At 40.3% G+C, this 25,831-nt stretch overlaps 1 protein-coding gene across 3 annotated transcripts in view; it reads right to left on the reverse strand.

Annotated features, from left to right (window-relative positions):
• Positions 1 to 22,689, reverse strand: part of LOC123984680 (ELKS/Rab6-interacting/CAST family member 1-like) — a 150,338-nt gene extending 127,649 nt beyond the window's left edge. For 2 of the 3 annotated variants that reach the window (XM_046071720.1, XM_046071718.1), the window contains exons 1-4: positions 22,422 to 22,689; positions 13,861 to 14,670; positions 11,781 to 11,858; positions 11,397 to 11,552 (exon numbers count right to left, since the gene is read on the reverse strand). In XM_046071720.1, coding sequence (XP_045927676.1) covers positions 11,397 to 11,552; positions 11,781 to 11,858; positions 13,861 to 14,367 — 741 coding nt within the window. In that variant the 5' untranslated portion in view covers positions 14,368 to 14,670; positions 22,422 to 22,689. Of the gene's footprint in view, positions 1 to 11,396; positions 11,553 to 11,780; positions 11,859 to 13,860; positions 14,671 to 19,405; positions 19,568 to 22,421 lie in introns of all 3 variants that reach the window. The other variant, XM_046071719.1, reaches the window with a different exon arrangement.
• Between the last annotated feature and the right edge of the window lie 3,142 nt (positions 22,690 to 25,831).

The raw sequence follows: 25,831 nt of genomic DNA on the forward strand, positions 1-25,831 counted from the left end.
TTTAATTATACACCTGTAGATATGCCTACAAAATCCCTGACTTTGTGCAAGTGTACCTAGAAGAGCTGATGCTGTTTTGAAGGATTGTGACACCAAATATTGATTTGATTTAGAATTTTCTTTGTTCACTCACTTCGTATTTTGTTAACTGATAACTAATAAATGTTTGAACATGTCTATTTTTGAAAACATTCTTACTTTACTGCATTTTTCCACGCCTGCCTAAACCATTTGCACAGTCCTGTACAATTTCTTTTATTCAACCTTTTAAAGTTTGTTTCCAGTTCCTTCTGAAGTCTGAAACCTCAAATGCCTCATGTATGACTAGTGTTATATAAATGATTTCGCCATTGCCTTGTGAGCAATGAATCGATTAACAGTAAACAATAAGTAGATCAATGAAACAATGAAATTAATCATTGGTTGCAGCCATAGTTATTATTATAATCAGTATGTACACAGGAAAATGTGTTCATTACAGTAATATGTATAGGATATTGTATATTTCATGTGCTATTTAGGCATTAAAGAAATGCACATGCATGCCCTATATGTATAATTATATACTGTAATCAGGAAAGTACACACATACACACAGTGTCACACACACCCCTTCACTTCCAGCATCCAAAAGTATGTCAGAGTTGCAGAAATGAATGTGCGTTGCTCACAGTAACAAAGTCAAGCAAGCACAGTATGAACACATACACACAACTTCGAAGGGTTACATATAAAGAATTCAGAATCTCTCTCTCTCACACACACCCACACACAAGCTTCTTTCAAATTCCCCCCAAACACACACACAGCTGGAATGTAGAGCGGAGAAACGCCAGACCACAAGAGAGAAAGAAGGAAAAGAGGGAGTGAGTTCTAAAAAGGAAGGAGGCAGAAAGAAACGAAAACAGAGTGAGATAAGGAGACGGCAGCGAGAGACGTTCGAGAAAACAGAGTGTTAATTGTGTCCAGCAGACGCAGAAGGAGGGATGAAAAAAGGAGAACGATAGAGAGAAAAACGAAAGTTTTTGTTTTTCTTCTCAGTTTCTGCTGAGTGGTGTTTGGCTCCTTCACCTTTGACCCTGTCAGACACTTCCTGATTACAAAGGGGAGCGCTCAGAACAGAGACAGAAACGCAAACAGACAAACATGTACTGTACACACTCTTGACATAGTCACGTTTTCCACTGTGAGTCGGATCACAAAAACAAACAAGTCATGCAACACGTAAAACAAAACATGTAAAGAAATTTAAATCTTATATTAAAAATAAGGTACTTACACTTTTTCAGATTCCAATGATAAAACAGCAAGACAGAGAAACAAATCTAAACTGTATAAATGTGAAAAAGACACAAATTAAGAAGACAAATATTTCCTTCAATTGTCAAAGGGAGGGAAAGATAAATTCATCAAGCTTACTGAAAACAAGTGCAAGATGGGAAATTATCTTGATCCCAGTTATGTTTAATAAATCAAAACATGTTATTTGTTATTTATTTTATGAATAAGACAGAATTGCATTTATGTATACACACCAGAGCAAAGCGGACTGAAATTACATTTCTGTGTACTTTATGAGCACGAGAGAGTCTGTCAACTCCTCAAATTTCACGATGACTGTAAATAGGATCTCTATTAACCACCATGACTGTAAATACATGCACTTAAGGAACCAGGTTATTCAAAAACCAGAGTTTACATGCACTCCAACAGCCTCCTTGAAAAGGGGAAATGACATTGCTTAGGTCAGATTTAGGCTTCTGCGCTCTGCTGTAAATAAAACAACGACAAACGACATTCTCTTCAGCAATCTATCACTGGCAAATTACAACATTAGTGGTCACTCTGGTCTGAAATGAATAAATGCTAATAGAAAATACAACAAGGTCCCCCAAGAACCTGCTTATAAGAGCCTCTATCAGCATCCTGTTTTTTTTGCCCGACTGATTAGAGCTGGTGGCCACCTGTGACTCTGTTGTCAGTTTATATCAGAAACAAAAGTACCCAGAAGCATCAAATGATCCACATGACTGCAATAAAACGCCACTATTCAGCTCTACTGCGCTCTCTTTTATTTTACTCTACAAACTTTAAAGCAACACACTTCTGGGTTGCTTCATGAGCAAAAACCTAGTGGAAGAACCTGAAATGAGTCTCACAAAGAAGCTGCAACCACCATTGGCCTGCAGTCAGTCCATTACAGCAATGGTTCCATTTCTTATTTGCTTGTGTCCCCTTACAGACAAGCACCTTAGGTTGCATTACAGCATTACAGCCCTGCTTAAAGCAAAGTTTCATGACTGAACTGAGATCCAGTTTTCAGTAGTATGGAGGTTGCTCGACATGACCTGATTATGACTTTTCTACACTGGGTAACAAATTCACCTCAGTAGAAGGACTAAAATGGGCTTCTCACAAATCGAATGGCTTCGTCTAGAAAATTGTATTTGGAATTTAATATAACTGATACATTACTGTATCTTTGGAAGCAGAAACACGCTTGAACTAAAATATAAAAACATGAATTCATGACGACAAAAAAGACATTGTTGTCTAATGAGCAGTCTACATAATCCCTATCCATATTTAGAGGAAAAAGAGAGAAAGTCCGTTTGTGAATATGGTGACAATTTTTCCATTCGCTAGTCATCCCTCCCTGAGGCCACTGCTCATCTGTCGTTCAATATTAACCATCTCTCAGTTATTACTCCTCCGTCTCATCCCTCGCTTATTCTGCGCCCCCCCCAACAAACAGACACACACTGTGAAAGCAACACATACAAACACACTTGGATAGACAAACGCATGCACACATAATGTTAGAGGCAGTGCTCATGATGTGTGTGTGTGTGTGTGTGTGTGTGTGTGTGTGTGTGTGTGTGTGTGTGCGTGTGTGTGTGTGTGTGTGTGTGTGTGTGTGTGTGTGTGTGTGTAATGACCGTGAGCAGTTTGAAAGCGTCGCCCACTCAGGCATCAGACAACAGGGAGATTAACATGCTCCCTCTCTTCTGTCTCCGAGGATAAAGGTGGAGGATGAAGAACATAATGAAGAGGAGGAAATTACTTTTTTTTTTCTTTAAAGACGAATGAGTGGAAGAAAATCCCTCATTTTCTGAAAGAATGAGCTGACGGAAGAAAATGGTGTCAGATTATACATACGTATGAAAACCAAAAGAGGGAGACAAGAATAAGTGTGGATGGAAGAGAGGAAGAGGTAAATGAAGGAATATAATGACTAAAAAAATAGCCCCGAGGGGAGAGCGAAAGGGAGAAAAAGCGAGTGAGAACTGCTGACCCTAATCAGTCACTTTGAGATGCAACATCAGGGTCAGTAGTGGGTTTAAAGAGAGAGAGGAGAGAAGAGAAGGGAAGAAACATTGCAGCTGTCACATTTATTTAACATTAACGCATTTCAGATGTCAAGCTCTTTGAACCAAATAGACAGACAGAGGGACCGACTGGCATAGAGATAGATTTTAGAGGGGCAGAGTAAGGGGAAAGAAGAGAAGAGCAGGAGAAAAAGGGGCGTGACTGCACTGCAATTCTGTTCATTCCTCACTGACTCTTCCCAAACCCACTCCTTATAAGGAAAGACATGGCTACCAAAGGCCTCCACACACACACACACACACACACACACACACACACTTATAGAGAGTGAAAGTGAGAGAAGAAACTCACAAAATCACAGCCTTGTAGGAAAAGAGGGAAAACTAACCCTCTCTTTCCTTTCAGTTTAAAATCTCTCTTGTCTCTCTGTTTCTTTCCAATATAAAAAGAACACTGTGCCTTTTTAGAAGGAATGCAGACAGAAGAGTGCTATTTCTCCGTCTCTCCCTCTCTCTATCCCTCTCTCTCTCGCGCTCTGCATTAGAGTTAAAGTTTTATGAGACTCCTAAGCATGAGACTCCCCCTTTTCTCTCTCCCTCTTCCTCCTCTCTTTCTCCGTGAATTCCGCGAATCTCCTTTTTGCTCTTTCTAGTCCATTTATCGCCAACTCCACTTCCTCCCTCCCTCTGCCCATCTGCCTTTTCCTCCCCCTGCTATCATTCCCTGTATTTACCTTATTCCCTCTTCCTCTCCATCCCTCTCTTTCTCGCTCTCACCTATCTCTCCATCCTGGCTAAATAAACACAGGTTTGAGGACCATCTGCTACTGATGATCATTCATGTGTGAAAAACGCACACACAAAACACGCCCAACACATGAACACACACGCACACATATTCGAATGCAGAGATAATAGACGAAATAACCATTTTTTCAAGGTTTTTATCTTTTAGTCAAGACATGTGAACTCCAAGACGTGGTGGGGGGGGCAGTAAGTGTTGCACACATACACATAGACTTGGATACACACACACACGTACAGTATGCTGGCATGAGCGCACACACACACAAGAGAGGAAAAATGAGTCATGGGTTGATGAGCAGAGGATAAGAGGTGCAGACTGCAGGCAACAGAAGGGGGAAGACAAGTTAGGCAGAGAGAGGCGAAGAGATGACCGTCACTGTGTTTTAAAGGCTGTTCGTGTATCATATGTATCAAAGACAGGCAAAAAAAAATTTGCTGAGCGAACATGCTGTCTTTTCCAGGACTGTCCTGCATCATATTCAGACCGTCAAACACATTCACACTCAGATTTGCCCAGTCCAGCTTCAGCCCTTCCACCATTCAGAAATTCAAAGAAAACCTCAGCAGGCCCTGCTCTCTCTTCCCCATCTGTTTGATTATATCAGCTGATTTGGTCATCATACATCTGATGAAACATTGGTTTTCTGGTGGACACAAAAACATCCTTACTTTGGATTGTGAGGAAGGTGAAGTGGCTAAATAACTGTCACATTGACATTCATCTCAACTTAAATGCTTCCTGGTCTGACCGTGAGCTACTATACTTATCATAATTGTGCATGCACACAGTTTAACTGTGCAATGAGGGCGGTGTTACTGTTGGCTTGTCTACAACCTGTCTACTGAGCTGACCAATGTTTTTTCCTTATTTGGACCTTGTTTTGGAGATGTTGCTGTGAGTATGCAACTACAGTGTTTTCATAACCAAAAGAAACAATGGTTACATCTAAAACAATAACATCCAAGTTGTGATAAACTGGAATTTCCCTCTTAAGAGTCCCTGACAGATCCTCCAAGCAGGGAACATTGATTATTTGATCACTTTACCCACATCTCAAGTAAGGGTCCCCCCAAGGAGGAAACAATGATCATTTTGGTAAACATCCCCATCTTCTCATCAGATGTTGGGTAAGATGACTGGTTGACCAAACTCACTTGTCTAATGATGACAAGGTCAGCTGTCTGATTACATCAAAGAACAGAGGAGAGACAGCAGATACATTACATTTATTACAAAGCGACTGTATTACAATAAGCGCATTCAACCATGTGGATGCAACCCAAGAATTGCAAGAATCATGCAATTGCAGAGTTGTAGATCTGCAGCTGAGAAGCGTTGACTTCTGAGGAATGCACAAAATGTTTGCAGAATCCTTGTGAGAGTTGTGTGTGTGCACATTCAGCTTTTTTTCTCTGACTCTCTTTCCAAAAATCCTTCTCCTCTCCTTCCTCTGCCTCATCTGTAACTCCCATCCAAGAGATTTACATCCAAGTTTTTAACATGAAAATCCAGCTGCCATCTTGTCAAAAACTCAGATTCAATATAAATCTTGTTCTCTGAAGGCATCATCTGTGTCTGTACTTCCTGCTCACATGTTGTTGTTGAGACTTAGATAAATAGAAAAGGATATAAGCCAAATGGCTAGTAATAACACGTCAATATGTGATCAGTACAATGCCACATTTCCTAAAGTTTTCCCTATTTCCCGTCTCTCCTTTCTTCTTCATCATCATCCCCAATCTATCACTTCTGTTTCCATCCACCCTCCTTTTCTTCACCCGTTTCTCTCCCGTCACATTCATCAGTCTTTCCATTTCTCTGTGCTGCATCTGCTGTTCTCAGCTCAACTCGTCCGTGCCTTCCACTCATCTCCCCCGCTCTCCTCCCTCCTCCTGGCACTTGGCCCAATCGTTCCAGTTTGATCTATCCTTCTTATCCACTTTCCTAATTTCCTCCCCCTTCCTGTCTGAGTTTTACACATCTCTACATCTTAATCCATCTTCATGATCCATTCTTCTCCACCCCCCTCTCTTTCTCTCAGGTCTATGCTGGTATACGGATTGCCAATCGGGTTTTTTTTGTTTTTTTTTGCAGCCAGTTGGCGCAGAAACTCTTGCTGGCAAAATTTTTTTTCTCTGTACAGTAAATGGAAATCTCTCACAGGAAACACTTGGCACCGTCCATTTCTATTGGATTCAAAGTAATCTGAACCCATGAGGACAAGCTCAATGACAGCTTGGAGTAATGAAATTAAAAATGCAAGATGCTCAGTTTAAATTCAGGTGTAATAACATTAAGTGCACTGAGCAGCAATTATAATTACTCAGTCAGCACACAAACAGTAAAATATCTATTATGTGTTTTAGTACTACCTTTTGTCTTTAATACAGAACTGTAGTTAAGTCTTTATTTAGTGTGCTCTTATAAAATGTTTTTGGTTGTGGTTATTTAACTTGTTGAAGATGGGTTAAGCATTTCCAACAAAAATATCGGAGTTCTGGTGACACCATGGATTTACACATTAACCTGAAGGCCTGATTTACTGCCATGTTCATAGAGTGGAAAAGACACTCAATTGCCCGTCTGTGTTTCCTTCTCTCTGTCGCTCTAACTTTGTTGCACTGAGCAAATGAGAAAAGGGCAGGAAAAAGAATAAGGAAGGAGTAGAGAGAAAAGAAAATCTCCCCTTCCCTGTCATCTCTCTGTCTCTGCTATCCTGCCCTCGACTTGAAGGCAAAGTGCCGCACAGGTGTAAGGGGCACTGTGCTCACCTGCCAATTTGGATTAACCTCCTCACACACACACACACACAAAGAAAGAGCTGATGAACCACCAAACATTTTGCCCACTGGCCTCGGTAGTTAGTAGGTTTGCCACTTTAACTCAACCAAATACAAAACTGAACTTCTGGGCTGAAGATAGACCAAAATATTTGGACAATAATGGCATTTGGTGAAAATCTATGAACAGATAGTCCTATACCAATACGATCACATGATCTTACTGAACCAGTGTCACATCTATAAAACCTGCTAACAAGTTGAAAACAGCCTCATTGAGATTCATGTTATTATCATAGAGGATTAATCTTTTCTCCCTTTCTAGCGGACACAAACAAACACACACACACACACACACACACACACACACAGACACACCTCTATTCCCAGCCAGCACCTTGACTATTAGGTTAAATAATTGAAGAGAATGAAAACACAACAGCCACTGGCTGCAGCACTTTCTCCACACACACACACAAACACAACTTCTGAAATCATCCCACTGCCACGTACTTTCTATTTCCATAAAACACACACAAATTGTTTCCATGCAAACAACAACATACACACTTGATAAAAATGGCAGACGCAGTACAGAGCAGTCCTATACAATACATGCACAGAAACACTCATGCATGTCTGTCTCCATGTGCAAATACTGTGTCTACACAACCATGCACACACAAATACACAATTATAAACATGCAGGCAACTGTGCCACTAGCGCCTCCACAGACACACACTTGTCTGTACAAAAAGCCCAATTGTCCTGACACACACATAAGCCCGCCAACAAATGCGCAAGGACACAGACTCCCTCCTGGTACTCTTCTCTCTCTATCACAAAACAAACACATACACAAACACACACTTATGTACAGTCTCAACACACCTGAAACATGTATGAGACTGCAGACAAAGCCTAGTCTCCATACAACCCCCTTTTTCAAACATTTAAACGGTCTCCCTCTGTCTCTCACACACTCCAAAACTCACACACATGCCGTTTCTGACGTCACATGGCTCGCCTGGAGTACAGTAGATGATAGATTGAATCTAGCAGGCCCAGAAATGGACAGAGTGGATATTGTTCAGCTGGTATGATTCAGAGCTGGGATAAACAATGTAGAACAGAGAACAAGAAGCACACACTGTTCAAAAACGTAGCAGTTCTTAAATTCATTTAGAAAAACACAAATATCAATACACCTTATTGTGATCATCTTGTTTAGATTTTAGCTATAACATAACAACATTAGTAATGTGTCATTTTAGCATTAAGACTCCTTAGTTAAATGGAATTATTTTCAGAGTAATTAGTAGCAGAATGGAAACAGTGATGCTGAGTTAAACCCTGGATGTCATGGTTACAATCATGAATGTTTGCTGCTGCTTCTGCTTGCAAATGGACCATTGTCAGAAGCATAGAGGGCAGAAGAGGAAAGAGATGGAAAGAGACAAAAGGTGTGCTTGTAAGTAAAGCTTTGCCATTCCAGACATTCCTTTATTTTTTTCATCTGTGCTTCTCTTTCTTTCTGCGTGAAACATCGTGCTTACCTGCTGTGATCAAAGAGGTGGAACAAACTGGATGAAATCAAACACACACAACAGAAACCAAAGGAAGGCAGTGCACTAAAAGTGACAAAGGAGACAGACAACACTGACAGTATTACAGCAGGCATCTGTTTTCAGGTCAATAGATTTATTAGAACAGGGTGTGTCTGTTCTATTGAATTCAGTTCTGTGTTAAAACAGCTCCACAGGCCCAGATGGAGAGTGAAGGAGAGGGAAGAGAAGGACAGGGGGCTGTGAAAGAGCGGGAGTCCGAAAGTGGGAGTGAAATGGTGAGACAGGCAAAAAGAGATGGAGTGTGTGGTGACAGTGAGTGGAAGGTGTGGTAAGAGAAAATTACTGGCTGTGGGAGGCGACACAAGAGAAAGCACAAGTACAGAGGCAACTGGGCTCAACCTTAAACCGATTTTCATACAAAAATGGATCCAATTTCTGTATGTGAAAGGTGTTGCTAATAGTGAAAAACCCAGAAAGATCACCAGCTCTATGGGGCCTTTCAGCATCTTTCAGCTCAATGTTGTGGTTTTCCTGTCCACATCTTTAATGTTTTGGTTCACTCTTACCGCTCTCATTGTGTTTTTTTCAGCCACAGCAGGCAGTTGGTTTCACCAAAAAAGATCTGATAAATCAACTGTACACTACCTGCCTGGCAGAAAGACAAAGTTAGCAACCAGCTGGTGAACATAATAAACACATGTATCAGCTAAGAAGCCTGAAGTGTCTCTAGAAGTCGGTGGAAACCAAAATAGTACTAAGAGGAGAGTGAATTTTGGACTTATCAGTTGGCAAGACACACAATTGTTAATGCTAATGTTGCTCCATGTCTGCTGAATGTGGAAATAGGCAACTGTTTGCTACATAATCACCAATATCAAATTTATAAGGTGATGGGATATCAGTTTTGTGTTTCTGGCCTGTTCTGCTGTACCTTTAATAATAGTTTTTAACAACACTTTTCAAAGAAAAGTAAGAAATACCCACAGTAGAAAAGTATCAAACCAAATAATAATTAAGAAAATTAATCTTTTCTAATGTCATGAAATCATTCACATTAATTGATCAGTTGTTACATATAGTATGACAATATCGTAGATTATTATACCGTCATTTATTGGATCTTGCTAACAAGGACTGGAGCCCAACAAGTACAAACACGAGATTAGGAATGTCTGTTATTCTGGTTTTGAATCTGACACTTGTAAGTATATGAGAAGAAAAGGATTCATGCAGAGGGAGTGCAGACAGAGGGACAAGAAAAGATAAAGACAGAGGCGGGCGGAAGCGAGGTGAACACAGTGGGCCGAGCATGAAGGAGGAGGTGAATAAGTGAGGAAGTGTGGAGGAAAGAAGGAGGGTGGAGATGAGATGTGCATTCCTCAGCAGGGGCGTGACACAGCGTACGTGTGTGTGCGTGTGTGTAAGCGCATATCCTAAAATGACTGGGAGGAAACTTAATTCAATTTCTAACACGAAGATGATGGCAAAGACAGAGAGAGAGAGAGGATGGACAGTAGGAGGGAGGGAAGAAAGCGAGAGCTGACTCACCATGTGATGACAGAAATAGCAGAAGAGAAGGAGAATTAGTAAGAAGAGAGGGGGGAAAGGCGCGAGGGGATGGAGAAAAGCCAGAGAAGAACAGAAAAAGGGAGAGTAAAAAGAAGGAAAGTGACGAGATAATGAGAGCGTGAAATGAAAAGCATGCCTTTGGTTAAAAGGGTGTGATTTGTCCGGAGGAAAGAAAGGGCGTGGAAGTGAAAGATATTAAGAGTATATTGTTTCCCAGCATTAGAGATTAGAAAATAGTCTTACATATCTCAACATGTGTACAACTGCACACACACATCCCCAAAGAGGAGTGTGTGTATAAGTGTGAAGGCAACTGAGGATTTTTAAAGTGGTGGTGGGAAATACATGATAGAGTGATCAACTTATCATCTGTTCTTTTGTTCTCTCACACACGGCATCACTTTGCACACATGGCACACATTTACACTCAGATTTATGGACGCGTAGACGCAGGCATGCGCACACTGTTCACACACCCGCCAAACTGGCTGTAAATTTTGTGGGAGTGATTTAATATTCTAGTGATTTAATTTCACAACCTGAAATCCTTTCCCACATATTACTTCATTTCAATTTGTCTTGGGAGCCTTTGGACCAACATCAAAGCCCCCAAAAAATTCAAACACAGACATACGCGGAGATAAGAACACCGGTTAATGACTGAAATGTAATGTATTCCTTTTTTAAATTACGAATAAATGTAGTGAGGACTGAGCACTTTCTGCACTGGTTTCAAGATGACAGCGTGTGAAATGAGTCACTGTGAGGCAGCGTGCGACTGCAAGTGGGTAAGCGTGCATGTCATCTCTTGTATAATAGTGCGGCCTTCTGCCAGACTAGCTGTGTCTCTGTCTCATCCAGATGGCTTCTGAACCAACAGACAGCTGGGAGTCCCCAACCTGCAAGCCCGCTTCATCTGTTTACCGGTCTTCAAGGCCGCCTTACATCAGTGAGACAAATCCACCAGAACAGTCCACAAAATGATCAGGGTATGCTCCCCTTTGTGCCAGTACACATATTTTTACATAAAACTGACTAGATCAACTCTATCACAGGTAGTAAAGGAAAAACCTTATGCAAAGCAAAAACTAAAAGGGTTTGGGCTAAAGGTCATTTCTAACTTTGATTTCTTGACTTTCGAGGTCCTGGATTAGCTGCGATCACAATGAAAGTAACTCAACCAAGGTCAGGAGATTGTTGTTGACGTTTTCATCTTTGTTCATTTGTTACTGGGTTTCAAGCAAAGCCAGCCCGAAGACGCAAACAGTAAATCACTGTCAAAGAATTTGTCCCACAGAAACACACACATAGTTGTTCACACACAGATGCTTTTTATCCTACCTGTGTTTCCTCCTGTACCACTCTGTACTGTTCCTTCCACACGGCCATCTTTGTGGCTTCATCCTTCCTCAGCGCCCTCTCTTTCTTCAGCTCTGGGCTCCAAAACGTCTTAATGGAGTTCATAGAGGAGCTCAACTTCGATTCTTTAGCCTCCAGCTAAAAGAAATCATCATCAAATGTTGTGACTTTGTTTTAATAAATATTTATTTGTATTGATTGGGGCCTTAGGAATTCTTCACCATTGATGACTTGCCTCCATGTATTACATATTCAATTTACTGGCTTTTAGTTTGTCCATATAACTAAATTAAGAACAATAGACTGTAAAATAAAGGCCTATACCTTCAGATAGGAGTATGTATGTGTATATGCAAGTGTCCTTACTTCTCTGCGTAGTAGTTCGTTCTCTCTCAGCACTTCTCTTAACTGTGTCTGTAGGTCTGACATTGCACCGTCTCTCACCTGGTAACACACATACAGTATTAGTGCAAAATGTTTGACACCAGCAATACCATCATTTTTGCTCATGCCTGATGTTATAAACATTCTGTAAACTACTCCTGAAAGCCACTGCTGGTGCTCAAAAATATACACATACAAAGACAGACTTGAATACTGTAGATGAAGCACTTAGAGACCGTTACTGTGATTAAAACTTGTCAAGACTACAAATATGCATGCAAATATTTATGATTTACAGTATATCAAGACAATATTTTACAACAAACCATTGTTTCAAGATAAGTTGGGTTATTTGTATACAAAATTTCTTCATATAGTGCACACCAGACTGCAATATTAATGAGAACATGCTACCCATAAAAATGTTAAATTAATCTTGACACAAGGACAGCAGTGTATTAAAAAATTAAAAAGATGTTCAATTAATTTTTAAACAACAAACAGAGATGCTTTGGTTTGAAAAACTGGTTTTAGGAATTTAGCTGACGCACAAAGTGTCTTACAGTTCTGCAAGCAAAAAGGTAGAATAGGTTCAAAATGTTTAAATCACACTTACAATTACAAATAAGAGAGTCAAGCTTTGGAGTCTTAGCATCCGCACAACAGACATGACATACAATCCATATAAAGTGACATACAATAGAGCAGAGAATTTCAGAGAGGCAACAAGCAGATTAAGGGGAGGCTCAGAGAATAGAAGTGAAAAAAATATTAACATTAATTATCTAAAGGAGATCACATAGAAGTGCCTAAATGTGTGTGATCTGGTTACAGATATAGTTCAGCTATACAGTAGTTTAGGGGGAATTTTTCCCACTTTCCCAGAGTCAGATATTAATAAATGCCTTAGGACAGACCTTTTTCGTCAGAAGTTATGTCAAACAGCAATATTAGGCTACCTTGGCTCAACTGCTGAGTGTCTATGGGATCAAATATCATAATCGTGATCCCAAAGGTATCCAGGAATTGAGCAAAACTAAGTAAACTAAGGACACATTTTTCCAAGCTTTGTCTGAATGGAGGCCCACAATCCCAGACTTTGAAACCCCTGCAATAGAGGAAAGCTTTAGAGGGTTATGGAGAGGACTTCTTGTTTAAGAAATAATTAGAAACAAGTGGAGGAGGGAGGTAGGGGTGAGGAAGGCGAGATACATCTTGGAGAGATGAGCTTTCAGTTTATGACTAATGGTGCAGATGAAGTGGGAGGGCAGAACTTAGTCTATTTAAACATGCTGCATGAATACCCACACAACTCTTATTTTATTAAGCTGAAGCATGACTTAAGAAGAAAATATTAAGCTTTACAGTTATCTGAACATCTATCTCACAGCCCCTCCAGCATTGGACAATTCATGTGGGACAAAACATTGTGTTTGCTAAGTGCAATTGATTTTATCTTTTTATGTTTATGTCAGACTCCTCACTCCTCGCTCAAAGCTGAGACAAAGATTATTGACAACCTAAATCAATTTCATCCACATATTTCCTATTTATTTGAAGTTTATTTGAGCTCAACTGTTTTGTCTGCTGTTACAGGATTCATGTTTTTTAGGCCCAGAAAACAAATTCAACTTATCTTTTGATGGAATACTTTTACACAACTTTTTGGAAAACACACTTTGTTTTCTTACCATGAGTTAGTAAATGAGAAGACATATGTGTACGATGTGAAGCTGGAATGAGGAGATGGTTTTACAGAGAGACTGGGTAACTTCCAGAAAACCATGTTGTGTCTTAATGGTCACACAACACAGCAGCTTTTAAAATGTCTGCTCTTGTGGCATTAGGTTCTTAAAATTCCATCATACTTTCAACTACATGTCAAATGTTTAGGGCATACAGATTTGAAGAGAAAAAGTAAATAGACCTTGCGCACAAATGGAATACAGAGGAAGAAAATGACAATGAAAATCTCAAATTTTGTTGGTACAAACTTCAGCATGCACAAAATGCTGACTTCAAGGTTGCAGCAATAAAAGAAGAAAGAACTGCGATGCCTCACCTGTCTCATGGAGTGGGGCACAGTAGCCGCCTGTGAAAGCTGGTTTTGCATCTCCCCACCAAACGCAATCGCATCACTGGGTATAACCGCTCCACCACCTCCCCCTCCTCCTCCAGTGTTTATATTAGGACTGCTCCCCATGATGGCCGCCCTGATTCCGTAGGGCACCCTGGCCCCAGCCCTGCCCAGGGTCATGGTGCTTTTGGGAAGCGAGGGGTTCAGCCCACTGCCCAGGCTCCCAATGCCGACCGGGTCGTCAACTGTGTCAGTGAAGTACATAGGACCGCCTGTAGCATAGGCAGCATTTAGAGACTGAATGTTCTCCATGGACAGGGTTTTACCGGATCCAGTAAGTCCGCCAGTGGAGCTGCTGCTGCTGTTTCGCCGGTGTCCAAGGCGTGGGGAGCGAGGGAGGCGTGGGGAGCGCCCAGGACTCCCAGACACTGACCCGTTCCCATTAGATCCAACAACATCCAGCTTTGAGACGGAACGGGAGCTACCGTACATGATAAGAGAATATGGTATGTATACTGTAGAGACGAAAGAGTGTCTGGATCAAATTTATAAAGCAAGTGAATCAAAAATACATAGTCAAATCTGAAGTACTAAATGTAACAGCTGATTAACTCCCGGTCAGTCTTCTACTGTAGTCCTTCTTGACTTGAAATATCTTGCTGCAGTGTTGACATAGCTGTGATCAAGGCCTTTCCAACACCTCACTGTAATAAGTGGGCTTTGTTAGAAAGCAGTAATCAATACGGGTATTCCTTTAGATAAAGGAATCCACAAGGCCCAGGATGACGAGATCACCTAAAAGATATTGAGAAAGAGACAAAACCTTAGTGATCAGAGGAATAAAGATATACTGCATTTAAGGTACAAAGAAATACACTGGATTCTTAACAGGTTATGGTTTTGATTAACATACTTTTAAGCAATACACTGGTTTATTCTTGTTGTGTTCAGTATTTACTTGTGCACTTCTGTAAGGCCAAAAAAGTAGCCAAACAATCCACTAGGTGCTCAACAGAAAATCATGTGAAGCAATCTATTAAATCATCTGCCCTCTTTGCCAAGAATCACTCATTAAAGATGCCCACGACTCTTTTTATTTCTGCCACCACACTGACACGGACACACATACACAGCAAGAGGGAGAGATATGTAAGGCTGATATGCTCAGTCCACAGACTACAGTCAAAAAAAGCTTTCACATAATCCACAATTTGTGCCAAAGGCAAAAGCATCACCTGATGTGTCGTATCGTATGATCACACAGGCCGGGTCATCTCTCCGCCACCCGTTACACCTTCTTCTCAAGATTCAACTATGTCCTAACTTCTCTGGTCATCACATCAAACTTACTGTCCTGCAGCCTTAGTTAACAGGGTGATGGCAGATAACATTCAATCAGCTGATTTAATCTTCATACAAGCTAATAATTCGCTGCTGGTTGAGTTAGATTATACTAAAATTGAATAATGCATGTTTTTTTTAATTCAGTCAATTAAATCTAGATATTAATCCATTTCACTCTGCAACAATAAGGTGGGATGAAAAAATACATCTAAAAGAAAAATAAATTATTGCTCATGGGTCCTGTTAATAATATGAGTCATGAGTCACAGTGAATATGGGCTACATTATTAATGATAGCAGTTCCCAAAAATGTAAACTGCCACAGAGCCATGAAATAGTGTTTTGTCACACTTTTACAGCCTGGTAAGTGTCTGTGTATGTTTGTGTGGTGGATGAAATATATATTCAAACTGTCTGATTAAGTCAGTCAGGTCAAAGAAACCCTGAACTTAACACAGCTGTGAAAATAATGTAAAATGTAATTCCTATCAGAGTCTTCTGTGAACTCAATTTAAAAGGTGTAATCAGTAACATTCAACTGTCTTTTGCAAGAAATTAACACAACTTATGAGCAACGTCTCACAGATGTTGCTAAAAATGCCTCCGTGGCTGCACTGCACTATCCCAGCCTCCCTGAACTACCCACCATGTGCTATCCACTTAGTTTCACTTTGTTCAGACTCTGACAAACTTTAGCTGGTTTTAGGTGTTATCTCTAGAGTCACTTACTGCAGTGGTTCTCAAACTTTTTCACATCAAGGACCCTTAAACTGACACCAATGGGACCCTATTTGATAAGATTTTGTCCCAGGGTCGGCCTTCTGATAGGATTTTTTGGTTCTTTGGTTTTATTACAGAAAGTGTATTAAACCCATGACCAAAACAGTCATACATTCTGTCATCGTGTGTGTGTTACTCAAGGACCCCTGGGGTCCCCGGAACCCACTTTGAGAAGAACTGAGTTACTGTATTGGATAAAGACAGTACATTTACAGATATTTAGACTCAGTGTCCAGCTGGTCAGCAGTATCATTCAGCCATCCCGAGGTCAGTGGACACATGACCCCCTGGACACACACATGGCCACACTCTCATCTCACTAGCATGAGCTAAAGAGAACTAAACCACTTCAGAAATAGGACTTTTTTCTTCTCTATAACACATGATAAATCTTAGAGTGCAGAAGTATTTACCCTCTAGTACTTACAGTACAAACTGTGGCTCTGACCTTAAAACTGTAATGTTAGCAATGAAGGATTGTAAGCTGTTAAATTTACTCTGCTTCAGTTCACAAAAAGTGAAATATATGCCAATTTCCAATATTGCACAATATGACACTAAGTATTCAGATATTGTAACAGAGTGACATTATCAATAAAAGTTGAACATACACATAAACGTTGGACAGTGGCGATATAATTAGCTTAGTTTCAATATAAAGTGATTTTGCTTTTACAGTTTGGTAGAGATTCTACACATTTCTTGTAGTTTGTCTTAAAAATCTTTCCCTCAACATGCGGCCTCTTACAAATTGCTAACTACAGAAGTTAACATTTCAGTAAGTGTGATTAACTGTAAAGCCCTTCAGCCGACCCCTACTTTGGATCCCGACCCAGGCCTGTAACAGCATCTTTCCCGCTGATGTTCTGCTAGGAACAGACCTTATGCCAGGGAGTCGTTACTGACAACCAGTCGGTTACAGCCACACATACTCAAACCCAAACAGGGGACCATCTGCTCTGTCTCCCCTCAGGCCAAAAACACACACCTGGACAGAAACAGGCCAGGGCCCCGCTTCCAGCACAGACACACACCCACACACATGCACACACACACACACACACACACACTTACATTCAGTACATGCACTTACACAAATAAATGCAAAAACTGAGCAGATGAGTAGATCTCCACAATCACTCAAACCAAACACATACAGAAAAATAGATAGGTCAATCTATAAACGTGCAATTTTAATTGGCACAGACAGATTGAGAGAGTGTGAAAGAGTGTTCAGGGCTTTCCTCCTCCTCCACCCCCTCTGGTCCTGCTGACCTGTAGATAATTTATATGCCCATGTCCCAACCCAATTCTCCCTATAATGCAAAAATGTTCAGCACATCTACCTTCTTTTTAAGCCTTTATTTAAGCATTTATTAAACATACACTTTTTCAGCCATGACAAGCCTCTGCTAGTTAGGCATTGAGCAGTTAAAGGGTTAAGGCATTTCTGCTTGGTTGTAGAAGACAACCCAGTGGTAAGATCCACAGGCTCTCCTCTGTGACCAGAATGCTGCCAATTGTCCAATTGTAGGGCAGCAACAATCATCAATCACAATTTAATAATAACATAAATTTCCTGGGTCATTTGTTTAGTCTGAAAGTGGTACACCTAGTTTAGGGCTGTAGTGCTGGAGCCTATCCCAGCAGGCACTAGTCAATGATGGGTGCTGTGTACCCAGAACAGGTCACCAATCTATCACAAGGCTACACACAAATACACTACTTTTTATTTTTACTGACACAAGGACGTCATGGAAAAACACACACCATGTTGTGTTTTCCACAGTTCAAGTCTAAGGGTCACATGAAAAAAACACCAGTGCGTCCCACAGATTTGTGGTGGTTTTAGAGTCAGATGAAAATAATATTAACCTCAAGCTTATAATGTCACAGGAACCTACCCCTCTGGCTAACTGTTTAATGAATCTGCGCTTTCAACAAAATTTCAAGGAAGCTCTTTGAAGAGATGAAACAACAAATACAAACGCACCAATGGCACTGGAAACAAGCACACAAACAAACACATCCATGACGCAGTTGGCATCATGAGGTGGAGAAAACGCTAGCATATGACTGTCCAAGACCCATCTGTCAGGAGGCTTACCATCCCTCTTGCCCTTTCACACCTGTGTGAAAGGGCAATATGGTGCTGGCGTAAGAAACATCTGTTAAACACTGCTGCACTGAGAGTTCATAAGAGTTCATTCTTGACCTTGGAAACCAGGAGATGGAGCTGAAAGCCCTGAAAAAAGCTAGTAAGTGGACCTTGAGTTAAAGTTCATGCTTTGCAATGAATACGATGCCCTGGTAAAATATGTTACAGAAGTTGTGATCATATCTAGTGCTGCAACTAATGTTTAACTAATCTACTTTTTATTTTATTTTATTGTTTAATCTACGGATTATAGAGCCCAAATGCAAATTTAGAGCCCAAGGTGACATCCACAAATGTCTTATTTTGTCCGACTACAGTCTAAAGCCAAAGATATTCATTTAATATCATAGAAGCCTCTTTTTTTTGGTTATTGATTTATTTTATGTCAATCGACTAACAGACTAATCCTTTCAGCTCTAAGCAGATCAATATTTGGACTAATGTTAGTGTTGTGAAATCAGGATTGCACCTGAAACAGGCCCAGGAGTGAACCTGAGACCCACAATAACTTCATGCCCTTTATGTTCAAAACACAGGAAACACCAGTACACACAACGCCCTGTGTTTCATCCTCTGCCTCCCTGAACTGCTACTAAATGCATTCTGCATGTCTCATCTTTCCTCCACACCCTCCGTTCTCACACACACACAATGTTGTCTTGGGCCTCATAAAATCCTAGAATATCACACAAGGCTACGAAGAAAGCATCCATGGTTGAATGCCAAGTACTGTCCTGACCTGTACCTTTCGGTTCATCACAATGAGCAAACTTTTAAAAGTAGTCCTGTGATCCATTGTCATTATAAAATTTTTGATTATAATAGCTTTACAATTAACATGTCACTATCGAGCTTAAGAGCCAAGCAGACATGATGGGGAAGCTTTTAGTTACCAATACGAGAGAGGATGACGTTTGATTAAAATACTTACACCTGTTTATTCCCGTCGCTCTTTCTCCTCCCTCTAATCCCTCTTCTCCCTCCCTGACTCTCACTTGTCTCCCTGATGCTTTCACTTCCTCTCACCGCCTCTCTCTTTCTCTATCAGCATTCCTGAAAGTGTTCGGCATGTTCTATTTATGCGATGACCACCCATCCATCTGTCACACTGCACAAGGCAACACACACAAACATGCGCCCCACTGCGCCTATACTTAGCCGGCTGGTGTTTCAGCGTGGGAGCCAAATTTGACAAAAGTTAGCCTCCCGCCTTGGGATGAGCGTTCATAAAAACACATTATACTCAACTTGAATATTATTATTCTCCATTACTCGCTGTTCCTGTCAGGCTCGTTGTGATATGATGTGGCTGGAAAGGACTCACTGGTGCTGTCTGGGGTCACACATCTCACTGAAAGTCAACTCGACAGCCCGGCTGAAGGGGAGAGCCGTACTCGTTCTGCACCTAATCTGTGTGAAGATTTAAAGGGATGGATTTTTTAACCCTCACAGCTGCTTTATTATGATGATAACTTTAACTCTCTGAAAATCTGATTGGTGTTTCTCTAAAGGGCGCAAAGGTGAGGTGAATTAGCATTACTAATACTTCATAGTAAATGCAACTTCTCAGAATTACATTTAAAAATGTTTATGTTTCAATTTAGGAGTAAAAACGTTATGCTTGGCCTGAGCAATAAAACACATTTATCAAGATACTTAATCCAACGTACAGCAAAGTGTAAGAGCAACTCTCAAGTTATCATTACATGTGTGAACTGAGAATAGCCAATGAGACACAAGGATTTTAAATTGTATATTGTATTGTACTGTATTATGTAATCTTAATCTTTAAAGAAGTTTATTTTATTTGTGTGAAATTCTTAACATCTCAAGTAGCAATTACATACAAAAAGGGACATATTAAGAAGGAATTGGCTGACATGAAAACAAAAACAAAGCCAAATTGGAGCAGGAAAGAAAATCTGCTGGACAATGAAAACGTATGAAACGTAACTGCAAACAAAATTAACTCCTGCTTTAATTGTGTTGTTTGCACTCTTGGTTAATGCAAACCTGTATGTAATTCTTTTTTTTTTTTTTAAGATGAGAGATTTGCCATTTTTTTTAGGCTGTGTGCAACACATTTCCCGCAAGGAGAAAAACCAACTAATCCTGCACACTGATATGGGAATTGGAAATTGCCAAAACTGCATGGGAGCTTTTTCAATGAACAGAACAGCCCAATTACACTTGGGAGAAAATATTAGGCAGAAGATGTCTGGGCAAGATACAGATTTTGGCACACTCGAGTGACTGTGCTACTTGTAACTTCACTCTGCTTCACCAGTCCTATCAGTGATAAGATATATAATATGGTTTAGACACTGGAAAGCACAACACTGATAAGGAGCAGATACCATCAGCTCCAGTCTATTGTGTACCACAGGAAATTAATCCGAGATGCAGGCTGGGCAAACAAAACGCGCATTCACACGCACTATGACTCACCCGCATTCATGCACATAAACACACGGATGCACAAAAAAGTACATCGGTGTCATGCACATGCAAACACACATCGCACACTTATCTAATCATGGCTGCCGCCTACGTAACAAATATGGAAAATGTACCGTTGAGACTCCACAATTAACACAAAGGCAGGGAAGCACAAAAGTAATTCAGGAGTGTGTAGTAGTTAATGGAAGAGAAAGTGACAGTGTGACTCCCCCAGGCTTGTCCTGGAAAGAGGAATGTGCTCGTACAGTCGACTTGCCAGTTTAAATAAAGATGAAGGGAGTTGAGAAGGTGACCCGAAAACCCTCTGAAAGTCTATCTATCTATTTATCTGAGGTGATAGAAAAAAATCATACCCCTGGCAAAGTGATAAACAACTCGAATAAATAAATAAAAAACAAGGGATCAAAGATTATGGTCTTATGATAAAAGTCAGTTTTGGGAAGTGATTTGTAAGAGCTAATGTGTTTATCAGGAGAAGTTCTGCATGTTGGTCATGTTGAGCCCTTAAGGTTTTTACAATAGATGTTGAGCCTGGAGACAGAAGGCTCTCAGCCAGTGCAAAAAAAAAACCAAGAGTTCAGAAAGATATAACTATGGGCCAGGACATGCTAAGTTTTGAAAAGAAATATTAAAACAAATACTACAACAACAACAAAAAAACACCCAAAAGTACTAGGGCAACTTTTGCTCAAACTACCCTAAGGTGTGCAGAGCCTGGACATTTAAAAATGTCCAGTGTTGACAATAATCTCAGTGGGAGGAAGCAGATCAGTTCCCTGACTGTTTTCCCGGAGGAGGGGCGGTGCAAATACAAGGGAACATTGCAAAACACACGCAGCTGATTTCACCTCCCCGCCTTAATCGACACAAATCATATCGGATCTAGATAGTTTGCTCGCAGTGATTTGGTTTGCATAGATGTTGTTATCCAGTATTTTACGTGTTGCTTGATCTTGTCTCGACTGAGACATGGCTGCTGACAGTCCTGTACAACCATAGCAGCACTAAACCGACAATTTTAGAGAAGAACACAGATATGTGCCTTGAAAGAGTTCAGAAAACAAGCAAACGGTCTGAAGAAATTGAGAATTTTAAGGCATAAGAATATTAGTGTTAGGAGATACTCACTCACTCACTCACTCATCGTCAAGCGCACAGGGTCGCCGGGCTACAGGAGATAAACCCACTATAAAGTGCAATAAGGTCACTTAACTGGTGCTGAAAAATAATACTTTTGGATTATGGAAGCAAATATATGGCTTTGAGAATCTACCAGGCTGTCAGCAGCACGCCTGGAAGACAGCTAACAGATTGATAATCGCATTTAGAGGTACAGAGACGAGACATGGTGTTTTTAGCCTGTTATTCCGGGGAAAGCCTCCGGCTGCACAGCTACAATTGGTTTATTGAACACAACGCGGGGAAGCCTTGTTGAATGGGCTCGTCTGGCACGTCTGGCAAAAATACGAAATGTAGCCTATCATCTGTGGCCATAACACGTCTACTGCTCCCCTCCGGCGGAAATGTAACAGAGCCCTACTGTTAGGTCTCACAGCTGACCTGAAACTGCTGCACCTCAAAGCAGCCGTCACAATTTAATTAGCGCTGATGTTCCTTTTTTATTACGAGTCACACAAACAGACGGCACACGCGTCAGGCTGAGAAGTGGCCAACACACACACAAACACAAACACACACACATACACACACACACACACACACAAACGTAGGCCTGTGTAATAAAACATGCATATACACACGCGCACACCCAGACTGCCTGCTAAGTTCACATAACGTTACTCACTGCAGTGTGTTTACGTTGCTGCCCACGGTTGTGAAATAAGCTATGTGTTCCGTTAAGAAAGGCCAGTCACAGTATCCTCTTCAGTTATTCTGCTGCTGTCAAACCTCAACGATATGACGTTTCGCGACGTAACGGACGGTCAGCCGAGGTCAAATGCTCTCTTTCGGGGATGTCTCCGCGTCTCGTATCCGTCTCTCTGGCTCCTGTCTATCTCTTCTGTCTATCTTTCCCTCCTTTCCGTCTTTGCCAGGTCCACCACTAGTGGCTTTCCCAACTGCTCGGGCGCTGCTGTGACGTCACGACGGTGGAGCGCGCGCTCCCGAGACGTACCACCCACCCAACTCCTCCCTCTCGTCTCTCCCAGCGGAGTCGCGTGCGTGCTAATCCATGATTATTAAAGTCGCAAATAAATGAGATTAGTACTTTTCATTTTTAAATATAAATTCGTGTTAATACAACACCATTAATCATTTTGTGATTTTTTAAATAAAAATCCTTCATTTTTACATCCTGTAAAATAATAAAGGAGCATTTCATGTGCATAACTGTTTTAGAAGAAGATCTGTTTTAAAATAAATTATCTATTAGTTTTCATTGGTAGAGGAAGTATTATAGTATAAACTCCTTTATTTACTGATTAAAGCAGTAGAATCACATAATAAAACTCAGTTAAAGTAAAAGTCCTGCATTTGATTAAAAAGCTTACAGTTTTGGAGGGCTGATTAGCAGAGAAAAAGGAGCGAAATTTGAGCACGTTTTTTCTCCTGGGAGCAGGGATTGACATAAAACGGCAAATTTAAAGTCTTAAGATGAAAGAAAATAGTGTATTTTTTATATAGGCTAGAGTGTATGGTGTTAACACGTCCACTTCATCAGTTTCTGAGTTGAAATCCTCCAACCTTATATAAAATGAAGTTAAGAAGTAATAATGATTGAATTTGATTAATTAATAAACATTTATTTGGTTACTTTTTAAGAAAGAAACTGTAGCCTAGCTTGTAGACTATACAATATATATCCTAGGCCTTTTAATAAATCTAATTTAAGTTTTGTCCCTTCATGACCAGGCTTTTGACCAGGCAGTTTTCTTGTTTTAAACACAACATCTGTTTAATTCTGATCCTGCATCTGTCATGCTGCTGCCACACTTTCTCTTTTCCCTCCATCTGCTGTTGTGCTCTTCTACAGGAGAGAGAGTAAAAGAGACCCGCTTTTGAATGGATACTTTATGTTAGGATGGTGCATGTTGATTTCCTCAGTCACATAACCTGGTCTAGCCTAAGTCATACCAAACATCTATAGTAAAAACTCTGTAGTCATGTCAAGTAATAAGTAAATAAATATTTAAGTGTTAAAAATAGGACAAAGCATGCCAAAGAAGACATGGCTTTGGGCTGTGGGGTCTGCATCTGTGGTTGCGGGCCGACTGCAGCCCTTATATTCCTGCTTGACACCCGTTGCTACAAATATTATTATTAGTCCTATTACTATTATTATCATTAATGTTGCTATCATTACTAGTACTGCTATTCATGTTCTGTCTGTAACACTATCACTTTTAATGTTTTTGTATTGGATATAGTGTTGGCTCCCCCCCCCCCAACCAGTGAAAGCAGATGCGCTATATGAAAAGTGCAATGAGATATCTTTTATAATGAACTGGTGCTATAAAGCTGTGAGTTGTACGCCAGACTTATACCAACCACCATTAACTTTCACTTTTAACCTTGTTAAATTTCATCCTCTCAGTCACAGTTATCCAAAGTTGTCAGCAGGTCTGTTGGATATGATTTTCTTCTCTCTGTGAAAGGACTGTCAATCTGTTGTCATCTAATATTCCTGATCCACAAAGTAACCTTCAGATCTTTATTGATGACAGTGTTGTTATTCTGTTAATTTGGCTTTACAATGGCCACTAGAAGAGATGATGACCGGGGTTAGATTCAAATTGGGGGTCCTAGATCAGTTATGTGAGTTGTGTGCATAGGTAGAAGCTGTAGGATTTATATGGTTGAATAAATACCCCTCAGGTGTAGGACTCATTTTTAATGACATATCTGTACTTTGAGTTAAATTTGTAGTGTGCAATGTAACATTTATACATGTTAATTTAACTTCCTCTCTTTTAAAGAAAAAGTCCTCTCTTTTTAGTGTGATGTTTTTTCATTCTTTCTGCATCCATGCATTTGACCTGTGGTATGTTGACCTACATACAGTATCTGACTAGAGTATGTGGCATGTTTCATAGCTGGTCACCGTGGCCTCTCAGGTCTCTTTTTCTCTGCCTGTCTCTCAAACACAATTATACATCATCCTAAAGAAATCTTTCCAACTAGACAATGATCAAACACACACACACACACATACACACACAGTGTCCAGTTCCCAGGGCGCCAGTCAGTCAGTCAGCTGAAGTATAAATAGTCTGCTGGGTAAAGTTCCCCTTGAGAGAAACACTCCCAGAGACGTGGACTAGCGCTCCCTTCTGAAATGTCTCTGCTAAGCTGATCAGCGAAAACTGTTATTGGTGGATTTATGTATTTTATCATTTAAAAAAAGACTAAAAGCCCCACTTTTCTAATCATAATAAAACACATTGCACATGAAGCAATTTTTCCAGAAATTCTTTTATTAAGTATAATACATATCAGTTGCATATTACATACATAACAAACACAGCGTTTTGAAGCTCATTTGTCAGACATGTAAGTATGCCAGATGGATGTCTTTGGCCTTCAAAAAAGCTTGTATTTAAAAGTGCAATGAGTGGAATGTGGACCCTGGAGTCAACACAAAGTGATCAAGACATAAAATGCCACATATTATGTGTTCATAATTGAATACTAAAATAAAATAAGTAATGTTCATTAATGCAACAAGTAAATTAACTGCAAATTTGGTGCCCCCAGAGACTACAGTATGTAAGTGTAAGCTTAAGCCCGCTGATAAAATTATTAATGCTGTGACTTTTGGTTATTTTCATAAGATGCTGCAGAAATGCTTGTCCATCACAAGTTCAGAGAGCCCAAATGAATACATTGAAGTTGCTTGTTTTGTCCGACCAACACTAATATATTTAGTTCACTATCATATAAGCCTGAGGAAACAAGCACATATTCACATTTGAGACGCAAGAACCAGAGAAAAAAATTACTTTAACGATTAATTTATCAAAATTATTGAAGATTCATTTTTGGTAAGGACTAATCACATTTTTGAAAGTGACAAGGATGAAATTAGGCTCCTATGATCCCATTTTCCACTCTGTTGTTTCCTTAAATCATCCCTGAGAAACAGACTAGAATGCCGGTTAAACAATGAAGCCATCTCCTGGTCAGACACAGGAATTGCAACATAGACGTGGCAATAATGAATGACTGAAAGATGACCATCACCAACCTTCAAGTAAG

Source organism: Micropterus dolomieu, linkage group LG16 (genome assembly GCF_021292245.1).
Source record: "Micropterus dolomieu isolate WLL.071019.BEF.003 ecotype Adirondacks linkage group LG16, ASM2129224v1, whole genome shotgun sequence".
In the NCBI taxonomy this organism is placed as follows: Eukaryota; Metazoa; Chordata; class Actinopteri; order Centrarchiformes; family Centrarchidae; genus Micropterus; species Micropterus dolomieu.